This window comes from Syngnathus acus, chromosome 13 (assembly GCF_901709675.1).
Source record: "Syngnathus acus chromosome 13, fSynAcu1.2, whole genome shotgun sequence".
NCBI classification, from domain to species: domain Eukaryota; kingdom Metazoa; phylum Chordata; class Actinopteri; order Syngnathiformes; family Syngnathidae; genus Syngnathus; species Syngnathus acus.
In genome coordinates, this window is record NC_051098.1 from 9,392,586 (window position 1) to 9,416,996 (window position 24,411).

Sequence of the window (24,411 nt, forward strand, 5' to 3'; positions counted from 1 at the left end):
TGAGAAATGAGTGAGTTACATCACATGCTCTGCATGGAGGCCAATTATAAGCACATTATTGGCCAATTAATTCAGTTATGGTCAAACAATGGCAACTTGTATGCTTGCATTTCAAATTAACTTTTGAATATTTTTCCTATATGTAAACTATACTAATATGAGAATTAGGATTTACCAAAACACTCTCCATAATCGTCCTAATGTTTATGAATATTGTCGATCATATGTCATGGAAAAGTAGAAAGACAACTACAACACGTATGTTTGCAGATAGAACTACATTATAAGTGGTGATTCTAATATTGTGGCCATTATGCAATAAAATAAAACGCCCATCAGTATCTCTATACACGACTACAAACCAAAGCAGCAGTATTGAGCATGCAGTATTTAGCAAAACTAAAACAAATTCACCATAACACATGGTCTTCCACTAAATCATGCAAATGCAAGATATAATTTATTGCGAGATTTGGATATAATTTCTATGGAATCCAAGTTGTTGATTGACAGGCATATTAGTAATAGTCACAAACGGGTAGATGTTTTTCTCCCCCTCTCTCTTTCCTTTTTTAACATGCCTGGCATTTGGTCATGGCTAATATTCAAAGACACCCTTATCCATTTCACAGAAATCAGTGGAGTGTATCGAATTGATAGATACAGCTTGGCTCACTGTGCTTCTGGACATGGGACTTGTTTACTTGCTTTTGCTTGGAGTAGCAACAAACTGGGGAAATTCCCGTTCTTGTGTGCTGGTTTAAATGTAAGAGGCGTGCATGTTTTGCAACTATTCGGCATTAGCTGATAATCTTTAATTTAACATTAGATTCGACTAAAATTACACATACATATACCGACACGTAGTATGCATTATTCGTACAGTATCAAATTGTCCGCTAGAGGGCGTGTTTGATACATAGGAGGAATTTTAATCTGTCAAGTGAATCTTGGTCATTTTTTTTTTTAATCTTGGTCTGTTATCAGAGCACACCTCTTGACATTGTAGCTGTAAGAATAAATAAATAAATACATTTAAAAAAAAAAATATGTCGTCCATATTTCTGTTTGCTTTATTATTGAAATGTATTTATGTTTGCAAAACAGAACATAAAGAGCATTTCTCTGTGCAAATACATTTGGTACTTTGACAACAACTACATAGTCTCAGAAAAAGCCAACAATAGCTTCTAGGTCCTCGGAAATAAATACAATATGCTAACATTTGAAAATGTACCCCATTACTTATCGGAAAAAAAAAAAGGGGAAAGTGCTTCATTGGTATAGAGTTGGGAGAAGGTTAAGCAGGGCAATTGAAATCAATGTTGGACTGGGTTGTGGAGCTAGCCGGGCTTGAAAATTCACAGTTTGATTCTTATCTGTGTCTCATGGAAATTTCAGAAGGTTAGGATATTACCCGGCGGGGGAAACAACTGCTATATTAAAACACTTTTGTGTCCATATGATTACACTCCATATTTGCTCTCTGTGTTCCACCTATTAAATTCGAGGAAGTACCCTGTATTTCCTGTATACTGTGCCTCATACTTAAATATTGAAAATATGGAGTGCCATATTACATAGCTGATTGTGTTAGCAACTATTTAAAGTACAGACGTCTGTAAAATTTCCAACAGACCTTTTCGGGATATGTAAGTTAAAGTACATTGCTAGTGTTTTGACTAGAAGAATGAACTACAGGAAAATCTCAAAACCCCAAAAATAAATAGGTTGTGAAGAAACACCATGTTGCAAAGTTTTTAAAACAAAATGCTGCAATATATAAGCCTACTGTTTTAGTGGATGCTTTGTTGCAGTGGGACTGCACATCACATAGATGATTGCAGTAATGGTTGCTTCATTCAGCAACAAGCTGAGGCACAAGAGTCAGAGACACACACGTCCCCGTCTTTAAAAAAGCGGAATCACAAAGCATGGGATTGACTTCAGTAGCCTATCGTGCACATAGACAAACACAGAGTGAAAAAAAATATATCGCTGAGTGCATCCTTTTAATCTTTACCAAAAATAGGAAACCCTGCAGGTACAGCTTTCATTGAGAAAAAAGGGAAACAGTGTCATCCTGCAGCAACAGTTACTCAAGCTGGAGGAGGTGAAAAGAGTGCATAAAGAGCTCATAACAGCCAACCAATAAAGCTCACTTGTTTGCAATGGGCAATTATCATACAGTAGGTGGTGTCAAAATGGATATTATGTAACAAGTTAGAGATGTTGGGCTGGAAAGAAGCACCACACATTCAGTCGCCGAATCAGACATCAGTCCAAATTTATGATCTAGTCATTCCAAGTTGAGGAAAAGATGATTGAGGGTCAAGATGGCCACTTGCTCCTATACGCAAAGGGCTTCGGGGAGTTCCTATACTGCTAGAAGGCCATTTGGGATGATTTTAAACCCTAGAAAAGGTAGAGGGGGAACATCAGTCTGTACATCACAACACAGCCAGGCAAGCTCGCGTGGACAGTCCAAAGCAGCCAGCTCAGGCGTTTCTTCGAGAGTTACCGGTGCTAGATGAGCGGCCAGTCTCATGGTCCGGTCTGTATTTGAGCCAGCACATGAGCCACGTGACCACCACGGAGAACATGGCTAGAATGCTGGCCACCGATAAGCAAATGGGTCCCGCCGGGAGGGGAGGGATGCCATGACTGTTCACAAAGATCAGGCCCAAGAACAGCAGCACCAGCATGGACAGGAAAGAGAAGATCACACACACGCAGCCGGTGGTTAAAGCCACTCGCTTGCAGCTCTGACAGCTGTCATAGCGAACCGAGTCTTGGGAAATGGTCGTAGCCGTGGACACGGTGGTGGACGGGGTCGCTTGGCTTTGGCTGCTGCCGGATGCCCCCGACGCCTCCTCCCGGCGGAGGGCGACGAGAGCCGGGTGCAGCGGGGGAGGGTACGGCGGCAAAGCGTCCTGGGGCAGAGGATCGGAGTCGATATAGAGAGGGAAATCCTCCGTCACCTTGGTGTTGTTGGGCAGGTTCTGTATCCGATAATCTGGCACCGGCGTCCGATGGCGACACACGGGGCAGCTGATGCGCCATGGCCGCTCCTCCCGGAGATGGAGAGTGTTGAGGCACTCCTCGCAGAACGTGTGCAGGCACTCCAAGATCTTAGGCGCCCGGCGATCAAGGTCGAAATAATTGTAGCAAATTTTGCATTCGTACTCCTCGTAGGGGAACGCAGAGGGGGGCGGCAGGGGGGGATCCGCTCCGTTTGATGCTAAATCTACCTCTGCCATGTCATCTTTCGCCATTCACATTCTCCGTTGAACACAAAGGGAACTGGCGGACAGATGCTGACGTCTATCCTCTTCTCCCCCTCCCCTCCCCATCTCCTCCTCTCCTCTCTGCTCATGGAAACGCCATCATTACCGCAAACTGTACCGTGGCTGCTTTATCATCTTTAACGCAGAGCGTGCAGGGCGTCGGCCGATCGGATCTGAAAGCTCGGGGTGCTGCGCAATGTCCCAATTTCGTCCTCCTGTGTGAGAACTAATGAGAATGCTGCACTGAGATATATTTCCCCATCATGATGGGTCACAGTGTTGACCGAGGTTGAGAGTCACATTCAACGTTTGCTCCGCGTCGATTTGGGGAGTTCCTGTAAAAACTCGACTTCAACACAAAATGCTCTGTAGGAAGGATAAAATGCAGTGGTGGTGATTTATTTTAGGGAGTTTGCAGATCCCAGTCAAAAGCAATCATATTGCAACACTGGAAAATAATTCATCTCTGAAAATATACTCTTAATTAAAATGTGTTTACGCCTTTCTCGGTTGCCATCTGGCCACTACTGTAGACTAGATCATAATCTGGAAGTATACACACTGTGCAATCCACTCACTGTAGGCCTCTTGCAAAACAATTTAATCCTCATGTGTATCATGTTTTGCTTTCCACAATTATAGTAATTCACATACAGTTCCTATTTATGTTAATACAAACAGTTTCACATGAGCAAATTTACATGTGACATGACTGTAAAGAGTGACAACACTTAATTTATTAGTCAAGCATGAAATAGGTTAGACTACTTACTAGTTCCCTTATAAATCCGCTTTTGCTTTCAAATAGAAGACATTTATGACAAATGACATTGTGTAAATCCTTTATCGGCTGTTTTGGGGTCATAATGGACAGATTAGTATGTACAATCCTGGTGTGACAGAGTGAACATTAGCATGTTAAGCAATTTATCATCCAGGCAAAATTAGAAGAGCTGTGTGTCTGCATTATTAAATGTATGCTCACATCCGGGCGCTGGGAACAGGCCATTGATGTGTAGCTCTGACTCACTTTCACTTTTATTCCTTTCTCCTTTATTGTCATCATCGCAGCCACTCTATCAACAAAAACTGCAAGGCAAGGCAAGTTTATTTGTATAGCACTTGTTTGGTTAGGAAATTACAATCTCAGCATCCTGCTGCCCTGATACTGACCAACAGTCACAACATGTTAAACTGTGAATAAGATTGAATGAAACTCAATCGCCTGTTTTTCTTTCTCTGGGGATTGTGACTTCAACTTCATACATATTGAGACCACCAACAGGCCACTGGTGGAACAGCAGGCGGCCAATAATCAACTGTGACAGTTTGCTCGAAGGACACAGAGAAGGTGCTGCAAGAGTACTTTGATGTAACCGACTAGCTTAATATTTTTTAAGAAGCATATTTTTTATTACTGCAAATAGAGGTATACCCAGCCTCTTGGCCAAAGAGAACTGGGATCGGCTCGTGACCCTAGTGAGGACAAGGGGTTATAAAAATGGATAGTTATTTTTTGTTAGAGAATATGTAGTTGTTATTAATGATTAATTTATGATTATCATTTTATTGCTGTGTTTTTTCAAACTCAATCTTTATGTACGGCACTTTGTTTCAGCTGTATTTTTTTAGTGCTCTATAAATAAATTGATTTGAGGTTCATTGCATTTGCTTGACTGTCTCAAGGGTGTATTAATGATGACATGCTCATATTTCTCAGCAAGACCCAACACGCTGTAGGCTAGATACTTTTATTTGGCATGTAAGTTTAAAGGGAACAGTCGACATTCAAACTCCCTAGTTTTACACAGTCTGTTTTTTATACACAGCCTTTAATGGTGGATTGTTTTTAACGGTTTTGAAAACGTTTTTATTCCATCGGCAGTGTAAAAGGAAATATTATTTTTCTGGATCAGTTGACAAGAATTATTTTCTGTTTTCTGATCCTGGCAAACAGAATTTTGACTGATGGCCTTTTTTTTTTTTTAATATAAAGTCCAGTACATTACACGCCAATTTTGACCACGATTCGCCCGTTCTGAATCAAGTCAGCAAAGACCCGATTGTTGGATGTCTCAAAAAGATTATTCTGGCTGTGGTGTGGGGTAAGAGTATTTTTTCTCTCTGCTATTTACTTGGAAAACTTGGGAAAATGCCATCATTTAGCATTTATGATGAGAAAAATATTTTTGTGTGGAGTCAGAATGACTTCCACTCGTGCGCAGAAAAGTATTCATGTACATACGTACCAAGTTATGGTAACAGGGATTGCATATGTTTAACAGTAAAGTTCAATTTGTACTTTGTACTCAGTTGTTTTAGTATCACTGCTGTATCATAAAATAAACTGCCCGAGCAGGAAGAGTGTCAACTTGTCACACTCACATTAAACACTCCCAGACATTTGAAGAAAGGTCGGTCCAAAGTTTCCAACCACTCATGATTACAGGTACTTCCCAAATCCGCCTAGCACCGCCCAGTCGCGCGCACCTGACTTTCAGCAGCCGCACCCCGTGCGCGGTGCTGCTCTTATTTCAGTCAGGTGTTGCAACTTTTAACACATTTGAGCACATGATCTGTTCACCGGCCAAACTGGAGGCCCTGGTCTACCTTCAGGACTCGGAGCTTGTGGCCGCTTTCCAGAGACGATGTGGACTTTACCTTGCCCGAGCGACGCGTCACAGTCGAAGGATGGCGCACGCTGGAACGTCCGACCATATTCACCAATCACGTGGTTTACGTAAGGCAACGTTGGACCACCAGGACAGCAATTCCAACTATAAATACGAGAAAAACGTACGTCAATTAATGCTCCTAGAGCCGAGCTATTTGTTAAGCCAGGAAAAAAAAACATTCATATGCAGCTCTCATGCAATTATGTTGGGTTAGAAAACAGGAAAACAATCCAATTTCTATTTATCACGAATTGTTAGTCAAACACTGACTGGCTTTTCTTGTTAGTCTTGCTTTTTCTGTTTGCAGCCGGGTCCTCATCTGCACAGTGTTTGCATTTGCCTGGCTGTCTTGCCTTTTTGTTGGCATGTTGTGGATTTGTAGTAATGAAGTGTCAAAGTCATTAAATGGCCAACAAGTGTTTCTTAGAAATGCATTTGTTGAATTTGACTCAGAAAATCTCATCCTTATACTAAACTTGACTGTCAACATGACCAATTAGCAGTGGTGGTGACTGTCAAGCAACTAAATACAAATACAGTCATGTATACATTAGTACATTTGCTAGGTATCTGTACTTAAATATTTATTTGTTTCGATGACTTTTTAACTTTTACGTCTTACATTTAAAAACATCAATTTATTTCTTATTGCTTTGTCAAAATAGGTGCATTAGCCAATGTTTTTTTTTTAATAATGTGAGCTTCTGACTGAGATTTGGAGTCTTATAAGGGGTAAAAAGATGAGATACAGCCTTTAAGCGATTGGCTGACCCATTGTCACATTTATTGCTGTTTATTGTATCACAGAACTGCAGCACACCTGCATATGAAGTGAGGAACCGACTGCTGCACTTCCTTTTTTTGTTCTCGGCTGGCCTTGGTGACGAAGTCTTTTACATCACCTGCCTGCCATGTATACATTGGTGCCTGGACCCCTTCCTCTGTCGACGCCTCATTAACATGTGGACTGTGAGTCAAAATACAATATGTACATGATTACCTCACTCAGTTATATGTATCAATCATTAGGAGCAGCCTTCAGTATACTGTACTTCTACACCACGGCAAACAGTCATACAAATATAGTTAAATTATTACCTGTCTCACAGTTTTATCCAAATAGATTTTTTAAAGTGTTCCTAGATGCATTATAATTGGTACGGCTCAATACAATATTAGACTGTACATATGGTCATTGTGGTTGGACGGTGTGTCAAAAAAATAACAGGACCAGTGTCTTAAAATATTCTCCTGGAAGTGGACTCTTCAAGGATGCTCTGTAGCTCTTGAATATACATACTATATCTGGATATACATATCTGTGGTGTGACACCAGCCCTAAAACCTTTCTGACACACGTTGTATGCATGTCTACATATCAGTCCACAGAATGCCTTCAGTCGAATTTCCCAAAGTTTCACAAAGCATCCTCTCTTCTCATTGCACTCCCGTCTCCCTCTTTTCACCCGTCAACCTCCTTTCATCCTTCTTCCCCCTCCAGTGACCTGTCTATGACACTATGCATGTCCATATATCCCCAGGCCAGGGTCCACTGGGGCCAGACTGATCAGGCCCCTGACTGAGAGGTCACATATGAGGACATCTGAAGGAAAAGGCCTTTACCTTGTTTTCAGATGTTTTCCCGATTAGAACATGTCACAACACTAGTGAGCCTCCAATGGTATTAGAGCTTGAAAAAGAGCTTTTGACATTTTGGAGAGAGTGTGTGACAGGCAGTGTGTTTTTCTGCCCTTTGCGTCCCTGCCTCGAGCCCTGAGCGGGTGCCCTGAGACTGAACCCCTTGTTTTGCCCCTGAAGGGTAGGACCTAGCATTCTTTTTGCCATCCTGGCTACACTAGGCCCCTGCGTGAACTCTTCTCCTACACACAAACACACACACACAAGCATGTACCCTCTCTTCATCTCATCGGCGAAACACACTAATTCTCCTCCCTCTAGTTAGCCATTACCAGCTTTCCCTTGTGTTCTCCTCCCCCTGGAGTATACCAGCAGAGTGTTTTATAGGCATCATCACTGGCCTGTGCTTTCTCTCACTTGGGGTAGACCATTTGGACTGTCATCCCCGGGGGCGCATCACCATGCACATCTAACAACGACCCACCATTGTGCTTACAGACTAATGCAATGTTCATGGGGGTCTTTGTGTTATGCTGTTCCTGTGTCCCCCCCGAATTAAAAACAACTCAGGCTAACAACTGAAATGCATTTATGCATTATATCACTATACAATGTGTGCACAAACAAACGTTGAAAGATGCATCATAGTTTGTCGGATAACTGTGGTTAACTGTATATCTCATTATCAGACAGGTACTATAAAAATACTTACAAGCATATATTGTTATCCTCCATGAAGATTAATTAATACCATATTAGTGTGGCTGACTGAGGCATTCTGACTTGTTCCATGTATTATACTGGTCCCAGGTGGCTAAGGAAAACACACCAGAGGGAGCAGCGCAATGTCCATTGAACTGAAGCAAAAAATGCACGCTAAAACTGTTTAATTGCATTTGTTTTAATTATGTCACCCGATGTGTATGTTTAAATGACAGTGCATTTCAGTGTGCTATTTTTCTTATTAATTATTAATACAACCCTTTGGGAAAGAAAATGCATTATATGTAAGTCTTAATTTTAAGAGTCAGTCAAAGCAAGATAAGATCAGATTGAAGTTCATTTATTTATTCGGTTAGGTTCAATCCGACGAAAAACAGACAATGCAGATTTTGTTATTTAGGCAAACAGCAAACCAAAAAGGGGAAGGATGAAGCTAGCATTACTTTATTCATTAAGCCCTTCTTGCATTTTCACACCTTTACCAATGCACGATTTGTACATGATCTGGCTATTGGTGCTTTCCCATTGGCAAAAGCTGGAGTGTTTTAGGATCAGGTCACCATGGGTACCAAGTGTTCTGTGCCATGTGGTTGTTGCATTTGAGACGCTTACATTTACCGTCAATTGAAGAAAAAAAAAACTTGAAAAGAAGAACTGAAAAAGAAATCCTGCTTATTATATTTTAGATCAAAGTTCAAAGCAGCTCTGAGTGAATGCAATAATTGCGATTTTTCATCGTCTGTATGACTTGAGCTAGAGTTTACTGTTAAATCAGTACATAACATATCTCACGTATATCATGTGCTGTTTCTGGAGCGAGACACTGCGTGAGAGTTTTCTTGACTCTAAGGGAACACACACCCTTCTTCTCTCGCTCGCTTCCTGATGTTGACAGATCAAAGTCCAACTCTACACTGACCCCAATCAGAAATCACTCACATGGACACACTTCCCTGTGTCTTGAACTGTCTTCACTTCTACAAAGGCACCAGTGAGACCGGCTTGGTGGCATTACGTAGCTGAACGTGATGTGGGTCGGCCGGTCGCTGGTGGGTGGAAAGGGGCAGAGTGGGGGTATCATATCATGCATGCACTTGGGCTGCATTGTTTGAATGCAGGGAGGGGGAGTTGTAAAGGATGACTGTGCACACAGTATGTGTTGTTGAGTGAATACAGCCACGGTGAATAGATGAGGTCAGGCATGCTTAACGGGCTCAACATTGCCTGGCCTCTGTTTACTGGCCATTTCATGGGACCAGTTGTGTGTTGGTGAGTAGGTGTTGTGTTGTTATAAATATTGGCGTGGAATAGAATAACTACTTTTTGGTGTGACAACAAAATGGGGGGATGGAAGAGATTTTGCACAACCCATATTTAGCAATTTCTTTCCCCATTAATGAGCGACTGAGAAATCCTGCTACTTGCACAATAAAATTGCAACAATTCATTCGGGTACAAACACGTCAGTTGGAGAATCGCTGAGAACCGTAAAAAATATTTTATTCTTCATAAAGTTGCCTAATCAGGAGACTGATTGAAATGATTGGAAATCCTAAATTGCAAATGAGCATCTGTGAATGTTTTTTTGGGGGGTAAAGTGTTATTTATTTTTAGCATCATTCTGTTTTATCTTTATATATATATTTGAATGTCTTCATGTTGAAAAAACGCAACATTAATATTTCACAACACATAAATAGCTCCAATAATAAAGCATCTTAGTGAATGAGCGATTTTTTCTTTAATTAGGCTATCAAGGGCATTAATTGTCATACCTGTCTGGGATCTATAGTTGTGATGTAGACAGCAGAAACAATGCAGAAATTGTCCCTAGAAAAAGTCAAGCCCCATATTTATTTAACTTCCTACTATCACAATAATTTGTAATGAAAGTCATTAAGTTCGCAGTTTGTTTTTTTAACATGATATCAGCCTCTATTTTTCTCTCTTTAGTAATCCTGCAAAATCGGTAGACTTTTCCATAGCAACAAGCATTTTCTGATGACATTTTTAGCATAGCTGGTAATAACAACCTTTCTACTTTCCTCCTTTAAACACTCACATAAATACTATGTGCCCTCACTGAGCACATTGCATCACTGTCCCTCAGTGTCAGCCATTCATTAAATATAAAAAGGCAGAGCTTTAAATAAAACCGAGTTGAGTAGGCTGCTCCTCTAAGGGCACCTGAGGAAGAAAGAAGCGAGGAGATGGCACATTTGGAAGGCCAAATGTACTTACACCAGCCTGTGCACACAAATACCTTGCACTATTTGTGTCAGCATCGAATATGGCTGAACTCTGAACTCAAACTCGGACTTCTACTCCTTAATTCAGCGTCTTTTTTGGTAGTATTTGACTGATTTTTAGTTTTATTGTTCACAGTTATGTCATCTTGAATTTTACAGCTTCTATTACTGTTATTTAAGAGTGGGGAAATTTTGTCTGCACAATTTTATGAATCCATGAAAATTGCAGGAAATTGAATATAGTAAACAGCAGTGATTATTAATTGGCCCCCCGCACCATCCAATCTGGGCCGCGACTGGATTTCACAATTATGACGATCAAAGCTAAAATATCTGTTTCACTGGTATAAGGATCATCAAACAATCCAATTTGGTAGACCTATGCAATTGCCATGATTTTGATGGATAAAATTAGTACTACTTCCCCATATGTGGTTGAATTTTGCAGTGATGTGGAAATGCATTAGCATTATTGTTATCCTAGCCAAACATTGACCACTTGCATAAGATGATGATATCCAACAAGAGCTGTATCAAAATTTGGAGTTTAGATTGACTAACCAGATTGACTAACCAGTAGTATTATTGTTTTATGATTATAGTTTGTTATGGTATAGAACCAGCCATATATTGAGTTATTGCTGTAACTAATTGACGCATACAAACAGATCTCTTAAAGAAATGCAGTTCAACAATAGTGCAAATTACAATGAATATCTGACAGTCTGTCAAAATGAAAAAAGAGCAGCATATGTTAAGTTTTTCCATGCTATCGCTATCCACAACAAAGATCCATCCATGAATTTAACACCACTCGGACTAAGAAGCATGTATTTCCTCACTTGCAGCTGGTGATGTACATCGGCCAGGTAATGAAAGACGTGCTCAAGTTGCCCCGTCCAACTTCCCCTCCTGTGGTCAAGCTGGAGATGCGTGTTGATGCTGAGTATGGGCTGCCTTCGACTCATGCCATGGCTGCCACAGCAATCTCATTTACATTGTTACTGAGTGCCCCTTCCAGAATCCAGGTGAGAATCACTGATACAAAGAGAGAAACAGAAAGAAAAAACTAAATACAATCCTTTTAGACTTTTTCTCTTGAAGATGAACAGAAAAACAGCTGCACGTTGGTTTTAGAATACAGTCTATCAAAATATAGCCTTTTTTTCTCTTGGTTTAAATGGGCAATAGTTGCTTGGCAACACGTGATCATCATCTCCCCTTGTTAAGCTACTGAAAAGCAGTGATGAAAAATTAAACGTGGAAAACAGGGTCGGTGGACACGCACACATTTATACATATGGCTGTGGAGGAGGGGTGGATGGGACCAGTGGATGGAAGCACCCTCAATGTTAGCCAAGTGGGAAGATGGGAAGCAACCTCACTGTCTATCAAACCGTCCGAACTAAGGGGCTTGACAAAGGGCTGGGAGGGGCGGGGCCTACAGCAGTTGCCATCAGTCTCCATCAACTGCACTTGTCAAGCTACTGTTTAGACTCCTGATAGACTCAGGGCAGTCAATGACTGTCAGTCCACATCCCAACCTCCCGCCTCCTCCTCTTCACGACTCCTTCGCCTCTTTATCGCTCTAAATCCACCAACGTGTCAATAAAACACTCTATGGCTCAACCATGGACTTCCTTAATGACAGCCAATCTTTTAATAGGAACTATTTTAATGATGATGGAGTTATGGACTCTTGATCCACAAAGGTAATTTGTGGATCGGATTATGACGACCGCGATTTTGTGAAGGGCCTATCAAAAAGCTCAACACATTTACGTGCACAGCACTTTGAATTGACCTTCAATACCAGAAATCACCCTGAAATGAAGGGCATACATTGCTACAGATGAGTAGTGGCCTGTTGCAGAAGGTCCTGAGTGACTACTAGAAGTCCTCAGGGCAACTTCCCGGAACAGGTCAGAGGTCACCCCAGTCAATCACAGGGTGACCCCCTCTTGTTCCTGGCATCCTTTGTGGCTATTGAAGGAAGTAAAAAAAAACTCTCTTCATGAACTTCCAGTGAATAGGCTTCCAACAGCTTCCAGACAGGAAAAGACACAGAGTCGGGGGTAAATGAATGCATGAGGCTTCTCTCGTCACTGTTATTGAAATGGAGGCCAAACAAAAACTGCAGCCCTAGGTAGAATAGGCTGGGAAGAGATGGATGATGGAGAGACGAAGGAGTAAAGACGCACACACTTAATGATGGCCACTACATCATGCAGCTAAATGGACCTGTGGCAGAGCTTTGCACGTCAGTTTGAGCTGGGAGATTTGATCACAAATTTTGAAAGATGGGAGGAGGGGCAATAGATAAAAGCATGACTTGTCAAGACACCTGTTACACCACATTTCTCTGTCTGTATCTTATAATATCTACTTATCAGTCACCGTTTCACATGTTTTGCATTTCTTTTTTCATGCCAGTTCCAGTTCGAGGCGGGTCTACTTATCGCTGTGACACTCTCGACGATGGTGTGCTTGAGCCGTCTCTACACTGGCATGCACTCAGTTTTGGTGAGCTTGCCATCCTCACATTCGCATGCACATTGCATTAAAGATTGAAGCTCACAGAAAAATATATTATTTATTTGCATCTAGTTAAACATTCTGGCAAGGTTTTAAAGATGCCATCATCTGCTGTTCTCTAAATATCTCCTCGGATGTCGGATATTAACAATAATCAGCAATGATAAAGAGGATGTGAGTGTTGCCAAAGGATGAATTGACAAAAAGTCCCAGGTACTAAAAAAATCTTGAAGCAATATTTGGTTTAGGGTCAAAAAACAAAAAATAACTTATACTACTATCCCAAAATTTGACACCAGTATTAGTATTTCCCTTTTACTGCAAAAATAACTGGACCCGATTATCATTATTATGATTATTATCAACCTCCTTGAGGCAATGATCATTTCTCCATAATTTTTCAGAAATCACACAAAGCTGATGCGTTTACATTTTTCAAACTGTGAATAATTGTGCCTACGTTATCTTGCTTTGCTGTTCTATTTTCACAAGTCTTCGGACTTACTGGGCTAATCTAAAACCTTGGTTATCGCATTACATGACAAAATATGCGTAGGTATGAAAATAAATTGGCTTAAATTGTAATTATTTCAAAGTACAATTAAATAATGCAGCCTGATAAAATTACATCGTCTTTACAATGAACCATTTCTCCTTTAGGATGTCATCTGTGGTGTTTTGATCTCGGCCCTCTTAATGTTTCTCACCCACCCTTACTGGGAAGCCTTCGACCAGTTCCAGCTAAGCAGCATGGTGTCGCCAATCGTGGCATTGTTGCTGCCCCTTTTCCTCAGCTACACATACCCTGAGCTGGACCATTACAGCACCACCCGGGGGGACACCACCACCATCCTTGGAGTCTGGGCCGGCTGCAGTGTTGGATATTGGGTCAACAAACAGTTGGGGGAGACATTTGAGCCCCAAGGAGTGCTGCCCATGCCCTTACCAACACTGACAAGATACACATTGGCATCTGGCACTGCCCGCTTCTTGGTTGGAGTTGGAGCCTTAGTGGGTACTCGGCAAGTTGTGAAAGCAGTCAGCCTGCATTTGTTGTACTGGTGGTACAAGGTACCAAAATATGACCAGAGTGCCAGGATGAGAAAAGAGATTGAAGTACCAAGCAAGTTTGCCACATATACAGCTGTTGGACTTGTTCATTCTATAATGGTCAGTAGAGTATTCATTCTACTAGGGCTATGATTGATAGAAAATCGAAGATAAAAATACAGATTTTTTTTTTTTTAACTTTTTTAATTTGACTAAAATTGCAAAAATTATTTATAATCTACATTTGCAGTGACAAATGTAATGTATAGTCAAGTGTAATAAATACTTATATATTTTCCAAAATGGGCTCTTGAGAATGTTATTTGTTAATCTTTTTTTTTTTACTTATTTAGCAAATGAAGACCATTTCATAAAAGTATTAGTAGAAATCTTTATTTTGGCCCATGGCAATTTAGTTTCCTAACAAAGGTGCATTTATCGTAAACAGGACACAGGGTTTCGCAAATTCTTGTTTTGGATTAAAATGTGTTTTAATGTGATTTAAAGCTAGAAAGTTGCCATTTCAAAATGACTTCAGTTTTGTGGCATGTCTGTAATGTTCTTTTTGTCCTACAAATTTAGACATCTGAATAAAGCCTTCCAATGGTTGTCAATTATATTTGAAATTTCACTATTTGTGGGCTGGGCCAGCCCAGTCAACCCCCAAATATCGGTCAACTGTAATTGCCTTTTTTTTTGTTGTTGTAGGAAAAGCAGTTAAGAAAATGGATGGATTTTCAGCATTGTTATTTAACTGCACTGTGGCAGGACATTGAGCATGTGTTTCTATTGGAAGTTGACATATTTAAGTGTTGAGCAACTGAGTTGTCTTCTCATATCAGTTCTTAATTACCATGTGGACAAACCAGTGATGTTCTCATTGCAATGCTTTGAACACCGGTGTTATGTGGCTCCAGTAGAGAACAAGAGCCAAGATCGCTGAACAGAACCAGTTTAACAGAAAAAAATATTCAGAGGGATATTTACCTTAATCATCCTGCAAGTTTCAACAAGTCATCACCTACAGTATATCGGCAATACTCAAGTGAAGGAATGCTGGCATGTCTGTCAAAAGAGTTGAAGGCTGCACACAGCATGCTTTCCTTATCAACTTAACTTAGGGCAGAAAAAAGAAATTTCTGCCTCAAGTTAAGAGCTTTATTGGCTTTCAGATAGGAAATCTTCAACATTTGGAACAAGAATAGTTAAGGATGTGCTGACACTTGTAATTTGGATGTGTAATATGCACAAAGCCGAAAATCTTTCACCAGCTGAGATGTCATGAGGTTTAGAAAAGAAGAAAAATAAAAAAAAAAGAACCCAAACAAGCAGACTGAGATCACTCAAAGGTGGACTTGCACATAAGGAAGCAATTACACTGGACAAAACAAACCGCGCAAGAGTCCGTTTGGACTGAAACAAACCGGCCAAGTGTGACCGCACCCTGAGAAGCTGGTTCTTCTACATCCTTGTTTTATCTGCGTGAACTCTTAAGTGTAGCCAAGCGTCTATATCCTTCAGATCTTGTTAAAGGCAGCCACGTCCACAGACTGAACATATTCCTCGAATGCAGTGATTGCTTCCTCCAGCTGATCCGTGCCCACTTTATCATCCTCCACCACACATCCTATTTGAAGCTTCTTGATTCCATAACCCACCGGGACCAGCTTGGACTGCCCCCACAACAGCCCGTCCATGCTGACACTGCGGACGCACTCCTCCATCTTGACCATGTCTGTCTCATCATCCCAGGGTTTGACTTCAAGAAGGATGGAGGATTTGGCGATGACTGTTGGTTTCTTGGATTTCTTGGCTGCGTACTCTGCGAGCCGCTGCTCTTTCAATTTTGCTGCCTCCGTGCTGTCACTTTCATCGTCTGAGCCGAAGAGGTCGATGTCTTCGTCGCTGTTGGTAGATGTGGGAGGAGTCTCAGGCAGCATAAACTGCTTATTGACGACAGGGAGGTCAGCTCTTTCCCTATAGAAGGATTTGATGTGGTTGTACCAGCGCAGGAGATGACACAATGTCGGTGAGGGAGTAGAGACGACGGCTTCAAAGACGGCCACGTCAGCTTGAGATGCTACATAGCCTTCAATGTAGCTTTTGTCCACCAGGAAATCATTGAGGGCTTTGAGAGCCTTGGGTGTGCTTAAGTCTCCAAAAACAGTTTTGGAGGAGGTGGCACCTTGACGGGGTTTTACTTCAGCGGGGAACTTGTGTTTGATAGCTTCTTGCAGGGGAACCTCATGCGTGAGGTGTGTTTCAGCCGTGTGGCCGCTAGAAAAACCAAAAGCAACAACAGGATGAGCTTAGAATAGAGGCGCATACACTTAGTGGAAAAGAACACACATGCAAGGCTGACACAAACGCACGCACATACACCATAGAGTGAATTTAAGTGAACGTAAACTTGCTCAATATTATGGATATATAAAACAAAATGGCTCAACACTCTGCTGCCGGTTCTTTTATTGTCCTCATTCATTGGCATACTTTAAAATGTATTTCTGCTACTTACGAAATGGCATCAGATTATGTATTTTATAAGATAAGTGCAGAAAAAGAGGAATTCACAGGAAAGGCTCGACGTCCATCTCAAAGGCAGAGCAGGGCATGGTCAGCTCAAAGTTGTTAATGACTTGTGGGTGGAGGACCCCGAGATGTCCAACGCTTTTCCCGTGGACAAAGATCTCTGCACAGCGCCCGGGGAAAAAAGTGGAATCTGAAACGAGAGAGTAATCACTCTGTAGGTTTATTTTAATATTGGCAGCGTGACCAGTGTAGCAGGAGGTATGTTCCAGACTTGCTCGATGTGATAGAGACCATTATATTGGCATGAAGTGGCACAGCCCTAGTTTGCAAAGCATTTTTTTAAGCTGTATTTCATTCACCTACACAAACGATGATGTTGCATTATTTTGTCACAAAAGAGAGTGCGGCTGAGCCATAATTGTAGAGCTTTGCTGATTCATCGTTTCAAGAGGCAAGAGAAGAGTTGCTATTCCAGGCTACAGGTGTATTGGTAGTTCAAAGCTGCACTAGTGAATACAGTGTGACTCTTATTCAACTAGAAATAAAGACACCAATAACCTTGACTTATCTGGGTAAGGTAACAGAACAGATTCTCAAGAGAGCAATAATGCTGCCATGAAGTGTTATTCTATTGTTTACAATGAGCTTGACAAATGACATCTCATATTATTTGAGAAAGATAAGTCACAAGTGTACTCTACTCATGCGAGCTTTAGTCAACCATTTCCCCACATTATTATTATTTTTTTTTTACTGCTCAGTTCTCCATTAACCTGTTTTAAAACCAAAGCTTAAGACCGAAGCGCAGGGGAATCCCTTGCAGTTATTTGGTGATTAGATCTGCAGAGCTTTGGCGGGCTGGGTAGTACAGTAGATGTCTTTTGTTCAACATCACTGAGCAGCAAGCTATTAAAATAATGTCACAGCTCATTCCTCTACAGCAAATACCTCTGGGGCCATGGGACCAGAATTGGATTACATACCTTGTCACTTTCCCAAAGATTTATTTTTGTAAATCAAAACTGAAGGTACAATCCTATTTATGCCAATGCTATCTTTCGTTAACAGTAAGACCAACAATTGGCTCAACGTGTTTAAAAAGAGTGACCAAGAAATCAGAGATTTGTGATGGATTTCACAAGATACAGGAGTTGCTATGACAACATCCCCACGCACAAGAGACATGGCATTCTATCAAGGGCTGATAATGGGTTTCCAAAGTCCATTACTTACAGTATATACTTGCAAAAAGATAACCAAATATGTTTAGAGATCAAAACGATTACATTTAGTGTTAGATCACATGTATGAGTGTGTTAAGATGGAAGCAAAGGCAACAGTAGAAATTGCTTTGTGACATTTCCGATGGCCAGACTGTCGTTTTAAAGCTAACCAGACCAACTATCCACTCCTTCTCCTGCTGACAGATTCGTGCACAAGGTGACAAAGTCAAAGAGTATCTTGGCAACTTTGATGGGCTGTAAGCATGTGTGTTCGTATCAATGTTGCTAGCAGAGTATGTGACTACCATATTTTCCCCACTCTGAGCTGTTTTACATTCACTCTTGACCATTCTTGATAGCACCTTCAGTCCCCCGACAGTACCCTTTGTTTTGTTTCCTCGTGCACGGTGCTTTTCCTTGAATTCTGTCAACCTTTCCCTCGGCTCGATACCTGAGCCCAATTGATTTGTTGTGCGGATATCCTGCAGTGTGCCCTTGGAGCACGCTTGTCAAGGGGAGCCGCAATAAATGGCTGGGAGGGGCTACGTGTTGAAGCAAGGAACAAGGAAAGGGTGGCCCAAACTAAATGTACTGTATGTATACGTATGGTAGTACAATTCATAAGGCATATATCCATTTTACATGCCCATGATCTGTGTTTGGGTTGCAAGTGAGCTGGAGCCTATCCCAGCAGACTCTGGGCAAAAGGTAGCCAGTAACAGGGCATAAACAACCATTTATACTTACCTACGAATAATTTAGAGTGTTCACTTAACAGAACATGCATCTTTTTTAAATGTGGGCGGAAGACAGAGGTCCTTACCGTCTGCAGCTTGGATGTGGTAGCCGCCTCCCCTGGCAGCTTTCACCGCCAGCAGTTGCATGGTACGGTCCAGCAGGCCGTGGATTACTTCGAAGCCTGGACTCTTGTTGTAGTACACAGCACAGATATGTCGGCTGTTCCTTGCCCCAACATCTGTTTTTTAGGATAGCCACGAAGTTTAAATATACCTGTATACTGTCATATAAAAATACATTTATTTGTACAGTTTCCCTATTCTATTATTCTTGGCTTCAAGGAAGAATGTTTTTTTTTTTTTCCCTCATCAATAGCTGTCTTCCTTCATGCAACTGCCACTTCTAATTTAATTAGTTGGGTACCTCTTGTACAATCTACTACAATCTCAAATAGTTTTCATAGTATACCTCTTTACATTATGAAAAGGCTTGTATGTGTTGTATGATTTTACTTCGTGGTGGTGGCTAACTCGGCTAAGTCCACCACAGGAATTGATCAACAAAATATGTTCTGCCTCTTATAATAATTCAACTTAAAACCATATTTGAAATGGCCGGAAAAATGCATTGTCAGCAATATGTGCTTCTGGCAACAAACATCAGACTTCCATGGAGCACACGAGAATAAAATGACTTCCAAGGTTTACTGCCAACTTATTGGAGCAAGGAAAAACCTGTACGCACACCTGTGAGCAGGACACACACTACTAAAAGGTAATGTTACTATTTGTTTTTAGTTATTAGTCAAGAATTATAATAATAATAAATCCCACCATCACTGCTTTGAATGCATTTTATGGTGTTTGTAGACTACACACTGTTTTGCAAATGTTCTCAGTCACATGGGCAGTTGGTTAACATGACTATGTTAATGATTTCACACTTTGAGACGCCTACCTTTGGTGTCATCCTTCAGCACCACGTCAGATATCTCAAACAGCTTGAGGGGCAGAGGCATCTTCTTGTTGGCTCCAATTGTTTTCAACAGGCCTGGCAGCAGGCTGGTACGCGCCACCTGGTGGAACAGCAGTATATTGTTATTGAAAAAGGGCTGCAGATTTTTCAAAAGTGAGCGAGAGCCCTCTTGTGGATAATCCAACTGTTGATCACCTGGAATTCTGCAGTTTTGGGATTAGAGATGTGAACTGCCCTGGTCTCTGTGATCTTCTTACCTAGCTTCTCCGCAATATCTTCTTTGGAGCACTACAGGAGAATTTGAGGGAATACGTCACTCTTTTTTTTAAGTGAGGGGAAAGATGCTTCTGAATTGTTTCGTGTTTTACCAAAGCAAAGTTGAGGGCTTCTGTGAAACCAGCAGCTGCAAGGTCGTGTCTTAACAGCTCTGTCAGTTTATTCAGTGGAAACTATTATCATACAGAGAGGAAAACAAATATTTGATAGTATTACTATTACACTTGTTAGCGTAAACATACGGTGAACATGCTCACCTGGTTGGCTATGGTGTAAGTCCGTGGTGTTGTGCGGGTGATGTTGTTGAAGCCAAAAGCCATCGCTGCATCCTCCATGATATCACAGGCATGGATGACATCTGAGCGAGTGGGTGGGATCTCAACTTCTATTTCATCAGCGATACCAGTTGCCTGAGAGCGTAGGCACATCCGAGTTAGCAGCTGGGCGATCTTCTCCGTTGACTCACTTTTAAGAAAAAGCAAAAGAATTAAAAAGTCGCCCATCAGAGATTCTGAGAGGCAGGCTCCAGCTTTTTTTTAAAGCAAATCTATTGGAATTGGTAAACGGATAACAAAAACAAAGCAAAAATATATATTTTTTTTGTGAACATGATTGAATATCTTACTTGATGCCAACTTTATTATTGACAAATTTGGAGGAGAGCTTCTCCTTCCTATAAGCCAGTTCCTAAAACATAGCAGAGCAGAGAATTTAGAGGGGAGCTGCATGTAATGCGTCCATGGAGGATAACTGTAATGAGTTTAGTACTGGATATATGCTGGTCGTGCCATCAGCGTTCACCACTTCAACCTCTTCAACACTGAAAGACCACAAGAGAGATTAGAAATTAAAGAGCTTTCACGATGCAGCTGCAGTGACATCATTAAAGAGAGCGTAGAGGTTAATGAATGACTGAATAATTAGGAATTGACCTTTTCAGCTCCAGTCATCACTAAATAACATTTCAATTTCCCAAGATGATGCACTTGTAACTTACGTAAAAGGCTGTGAGCAATACTCGCTGAACATGGTCACCATCATGTCCAACACAATCTTTGCCTGGAAAAGAGGCAAATTGTAATTGTTGCATGAACACCAACATTTATTTGGAGACTCAGTTATACCTTGGTTAGGTCCGTGGCTGTGCACTCCACAAAGACATTCTTTGTCTTTAAGGTAATTTTGGAATGATCCCCTGCAAAACCAAAGGCAAATTACAAATTCAAGCTAAACGAATAAATGCATTTCATTGTTGTCCAATTAAAACTCTTCCACATTGCCGCGCCAAGTAATAAAAAAGAAACAATTGTTTTACAGCATCTTATTTTATGAAAATAGTCCAATGTTATTGGCAGCAAATATATATATATAATGAGCAGGTATTCTGGACTGTAGCATGGGAAATCAATATTCCCACAAATCACACCCACGCAATTATGATAAATGCAATGTATATACTTTGAAATCAGCACAATTCATACTTCAATGCTGAATTTCACCACATGCTTTGGGCTTTTGAGCACATTGCGTCTTTGCTCATCTCAAACACAAAAGGAATAGGGAAGGTGTGTTAAGTAAAACTGGGCGTTACAAGGTATCATGTAGATGCTGAACAGGACATACGAGATAAACCAGGGAATCTAGTTATGTAATAAGTCGAATTCCTGGCAACTCAGGTAGCGATGCATGTTTTTTGTGGGACATTTGCAATCAGATTCAGACTGTACTGGCATACTTTTCATGCTTGAAATTTGTAGAAAATTAAAGTAGTAGCAAATGTTAAATACTCACCATTGATGATGGGAGGCATCGACAAGACAATACCATTGCTGTCATAAATGATGGGGTACACGGGCATGTCTTCAATTATATGAAGGTAATGTCTCAAGTGGCTGTCGGTCTAAGACAAACGGAGGACAAAAAGTAGTTCAACAAAGCAAGGGGGGCGGAAGAAAAGATAACATGCTTAAGCAGTTAATTAACCTTGTAAAGGCTCATGAGTTGAGTGGCAGTGTATTCTTTGGTCTGATTGAGGGGCTTGAAGCTGATGTCTCCAGGTGGTTTAGCTGTGTATGTGAACGGACCTGAGATGGTGTTCAGGTCATGAGTCCCGATCGCCACAAGGCTCCTCTTTCTACACAAGGAATGTTAGAAAGTTTCATTTGTGGCATGGTATACTAAAATATGACATTAATTAATTTGTAAAGACATTCAAAGCATCAGTCTAATTCTGTCATGCATACTTTATTATTGTTTTAATGGTGGTGGGGTTGCCATGAAAAACATTTTAAATTCTGATTCATTCCAAATAACAGTAGGTAATGGAGGATATAATCGCTTATGATGAAACTAAAATAAAATTTGACACTAAAGCACCACTATACACTGATTTAATGCAGTAGTGAGCAGGTTCAAACACTTACTGTAAGAATTTTGATACCCAGTTATAAATTACAATAGTTGGTTAAACACAGAATCAACACATTCTTAACATTAGTAAGTATTCCTGAACTAAACAATTGGAAAAATAACAATTAAAAAAATACAAATCACATCAGACTGGACTAGCTTTTCTGCCCAATTGGAAAATAGGCAGGGAAATTGCTGCACACCTCACCTGCAGATGTTCTGGTGGAGTTTCTCCTGCAGCTCAATAAAACTATCATAGCGCTCCTGCGTGAATGTGATGTTCCTCAAAACTGCTGCCACAGCATAGGGACGCACTGCTGCTGTCTGCACATGACAATAACACGCAACTTAGGACCCCGTGAAAAGCTATTTGAACCATTGTTTGTATAAAAATGATGGAGTATTTATTGCAACCCACCTCCTTGGTGATAATGAGCTTCTGAGGCTTCCCACTGATAGGGCTGACACGTTTGTACCGAGGAGCCTCCATCCTGGACAAAAAAAACATATCAGTGGTGCACATTGAAAAACAACTTTTGACTCGTATACAAGAAAATAAAACAATGCTCATCCACATGACAATTCTGCTGGATAAAGTCTTACTTGTTCTTGAAGACCTGCAGCCCACGAACCAAACCTTCCAAACATAGAAGGTCATAGCGGTTTGCTGGTACATCGATCTTGTAAAGGATGACATCAGACGCTCCTGCTGCCTTGACATCACCCTGCTCACGGCTAATTATCTCCTTTTCTGTGGTCTGCATTACAATCAGAAACACACTTTAGATACATGTCAGAGTTCAATTCAAAGAACTCTACCAACCTTTGCCAACATGAAACTTGAACACTTTAAAGCTGCACTTTTGGTTAAGATGATTGCTACAAACAAACATGATTTGGAATGATTTCAGGAAACTGTTGCTTGAGTATCGGAGCCATTCAATTTATCGATACACATAGTTATAATTTGATTTTTTTGGCTGTCGATACAAAAAATAATAAGTGGGTGCAAATCAACTACTTACGATTTCATCTAGCTCCAGTCCAAATTCAAAACACAGTTCGTCGAACTCCTCATCAGCTGAGAGAAGAAAAGGTCAGGCATCAATGTTAAAACGGTGGTAATCCGTACATTTTCTTTAGGGTGAATATCAACATGAAAAACAAATGTTCACATTGCGATTTTCAGCTATTTTATTTTGAAAAGAAATCTTTACAATCCAACATTCTTTTCACTTTTCAAACAGCATGTTCAACGTGTCAAGTTTGATATGCAAGATGCCTGAGGATGACGCAATGACGTTGACATCCTCAAAAAACGACACAACAAAGTAGTCAAACAACGTGGCTGTAGGCCATCAATAATGACCCATTGGTTTTGAAAATTCGTTTCATGTGAAATATTCTTCGATTGTAAATTTGCTAATTCTGGATGAGTACAAAATCATTTAGCGAAGGCTGCTACCGGCTGCACTTCAGAATATTCGTGCTATTTTAGGTAGCAAAAAATCTGCAAAATAAATGTTGTCGTTCTTAGTTTAATTAGAACACGAGTGTTACTTACTATAAATTCTTCCCAACGCTTTAAAAAGAAGATCCCTTTTGACACCGACAGTCGGCATGGTTTCTGGTTAGCTTAGCACCGGTTGTAGGACCCAACCAGACGGCTTTAGCTGCCTGTAGAGGTGCCTGACTGCACACTTATTTGTTTTTTTTTTGTTTTTTTAATCAACCAGTATTTCCAGTCCAACAAGAGGTAAACGTGCAAACCACGCAAACAAACGGCCGTTTGTTAAAATTGATGGTTGTCAAGTGGATCAGTTCAAGGAATTTAACACTGCATTAAATCTAACAATAGTTAGATGCTTCGAAGTACGGGGGTGTACAATGGACAAAAAGGGCAAAGTGGATGATAAATGTCAATTGAAGCCTACATACCTGCGTGCACCTACTGAGGTGGTACACTTAAGCCTGCATTTCATTGCAAAGATCAAATCTGGGTCGATATATGACAGATAAGTTATATTACTTTAAAATGGAATGCAGGCTAGATTAAAGCCTGTTGGCTTATATGACCGTAGGTAACCCATAGATTCCTCCA

The 24,411-nt window shown here is 40.8% G+C and overlaps 3 protein-coding genes across 4 annotated transcripts; 1 reads left to right on the forward strand and 2 right to left on the reverse strand.

The window, feature by feature from the left end:
• Positions 1–1,053: 1,053 nt before the first annotated feature.
• LOC119132544 (E3 ubiquitin-protein ligase RNF182) lies at positions 1,054–3,737 on the reverse strand. Its single transcript, XM_037267907.1, has one exon. It carries the CDS (start codon positions 3,273–3,275, stop codon positions 2,499–2,501), a length of 777 nt encoding a protein of 258 aa, XP_037123802.1. The 5' UTR covers positions 3,276–3,737; the 3' UTR covers positions 1,054–2,498.
• A 2,009-nt stretch (positions 3,738–5,746) lies between these two features.
• On the forward strand, positions 5,747–14,456 carry sgpp2 (sphingosine-1-phosphate phosphatase 2). 2 transcript variants are annotated; one of them, XM_037267014.1, is made up of 5 exons: positions 5,747–6,083; positions 6,770–6,931; positions 11,421–11,600; positions 13,006–13,095; positions 13,768–14,456. In XM_037267014.1, exons 1-5 carry the CDS (start codon positions 5,859–5,861, stop codon positions 14,308–14,310), a joined length of 1,200 nt encoding a protein of 399 aa, XP_037122909.1. In that variant the 5' UTR covers positions 5,747–5,858; the 3' UTR covers positions 14,311–14,456. The 2 variants fall into 2 exon arrangements, with proteins under 2 accessions (XP_037122909.1, XP_037122910.1); XM_037267015.1 differs by lacking the exon at positions 11,421–11,600.
• A 1,023-nt stretch (positions 14,457–15,479) lies between these two features.
• farsb (phenylalanyl-tRNA synthetase subunit beta) lies at positions 15,480–24,026 on the reverse strand. Its single transcript, XM_037267011.1, has 18 exons — positions 23,875–24,026; positions 23,336–23,391; positions 22,914–23,068; positions 22,729–22,801; positions 22,519–22,634; positions 21,885–22,035; positions 21,693–21,801; positions 21,026–21,096; positions 20,899–20,960; positions 20,670–20,721; positions 20,527–20,588; positions 20,159–20,366; positions 19,994–20,074; positions 19,821–19,913; positions 19,608–19,725; positions 18,736–18,888; positions 16,732–16,879; positions 15,480–16,434 (listed from the first exon to the last, which is right to left on the reverse strand). The coding sequence occupies exons 1-18, from the start codon at positions 23,930–23,932 to the stop codon at positions 15,675–15,677; spliced, it is 2,526 nt and encodes an 841-aa protein (XP_037122906.1). The 5' UTR covers positions 23,933–24,026; the 3' UTR covers positions 15,480–15,674.
• Between the last annotated feature and the right edge of the window lie 385 nt (positions 24,027–24,411).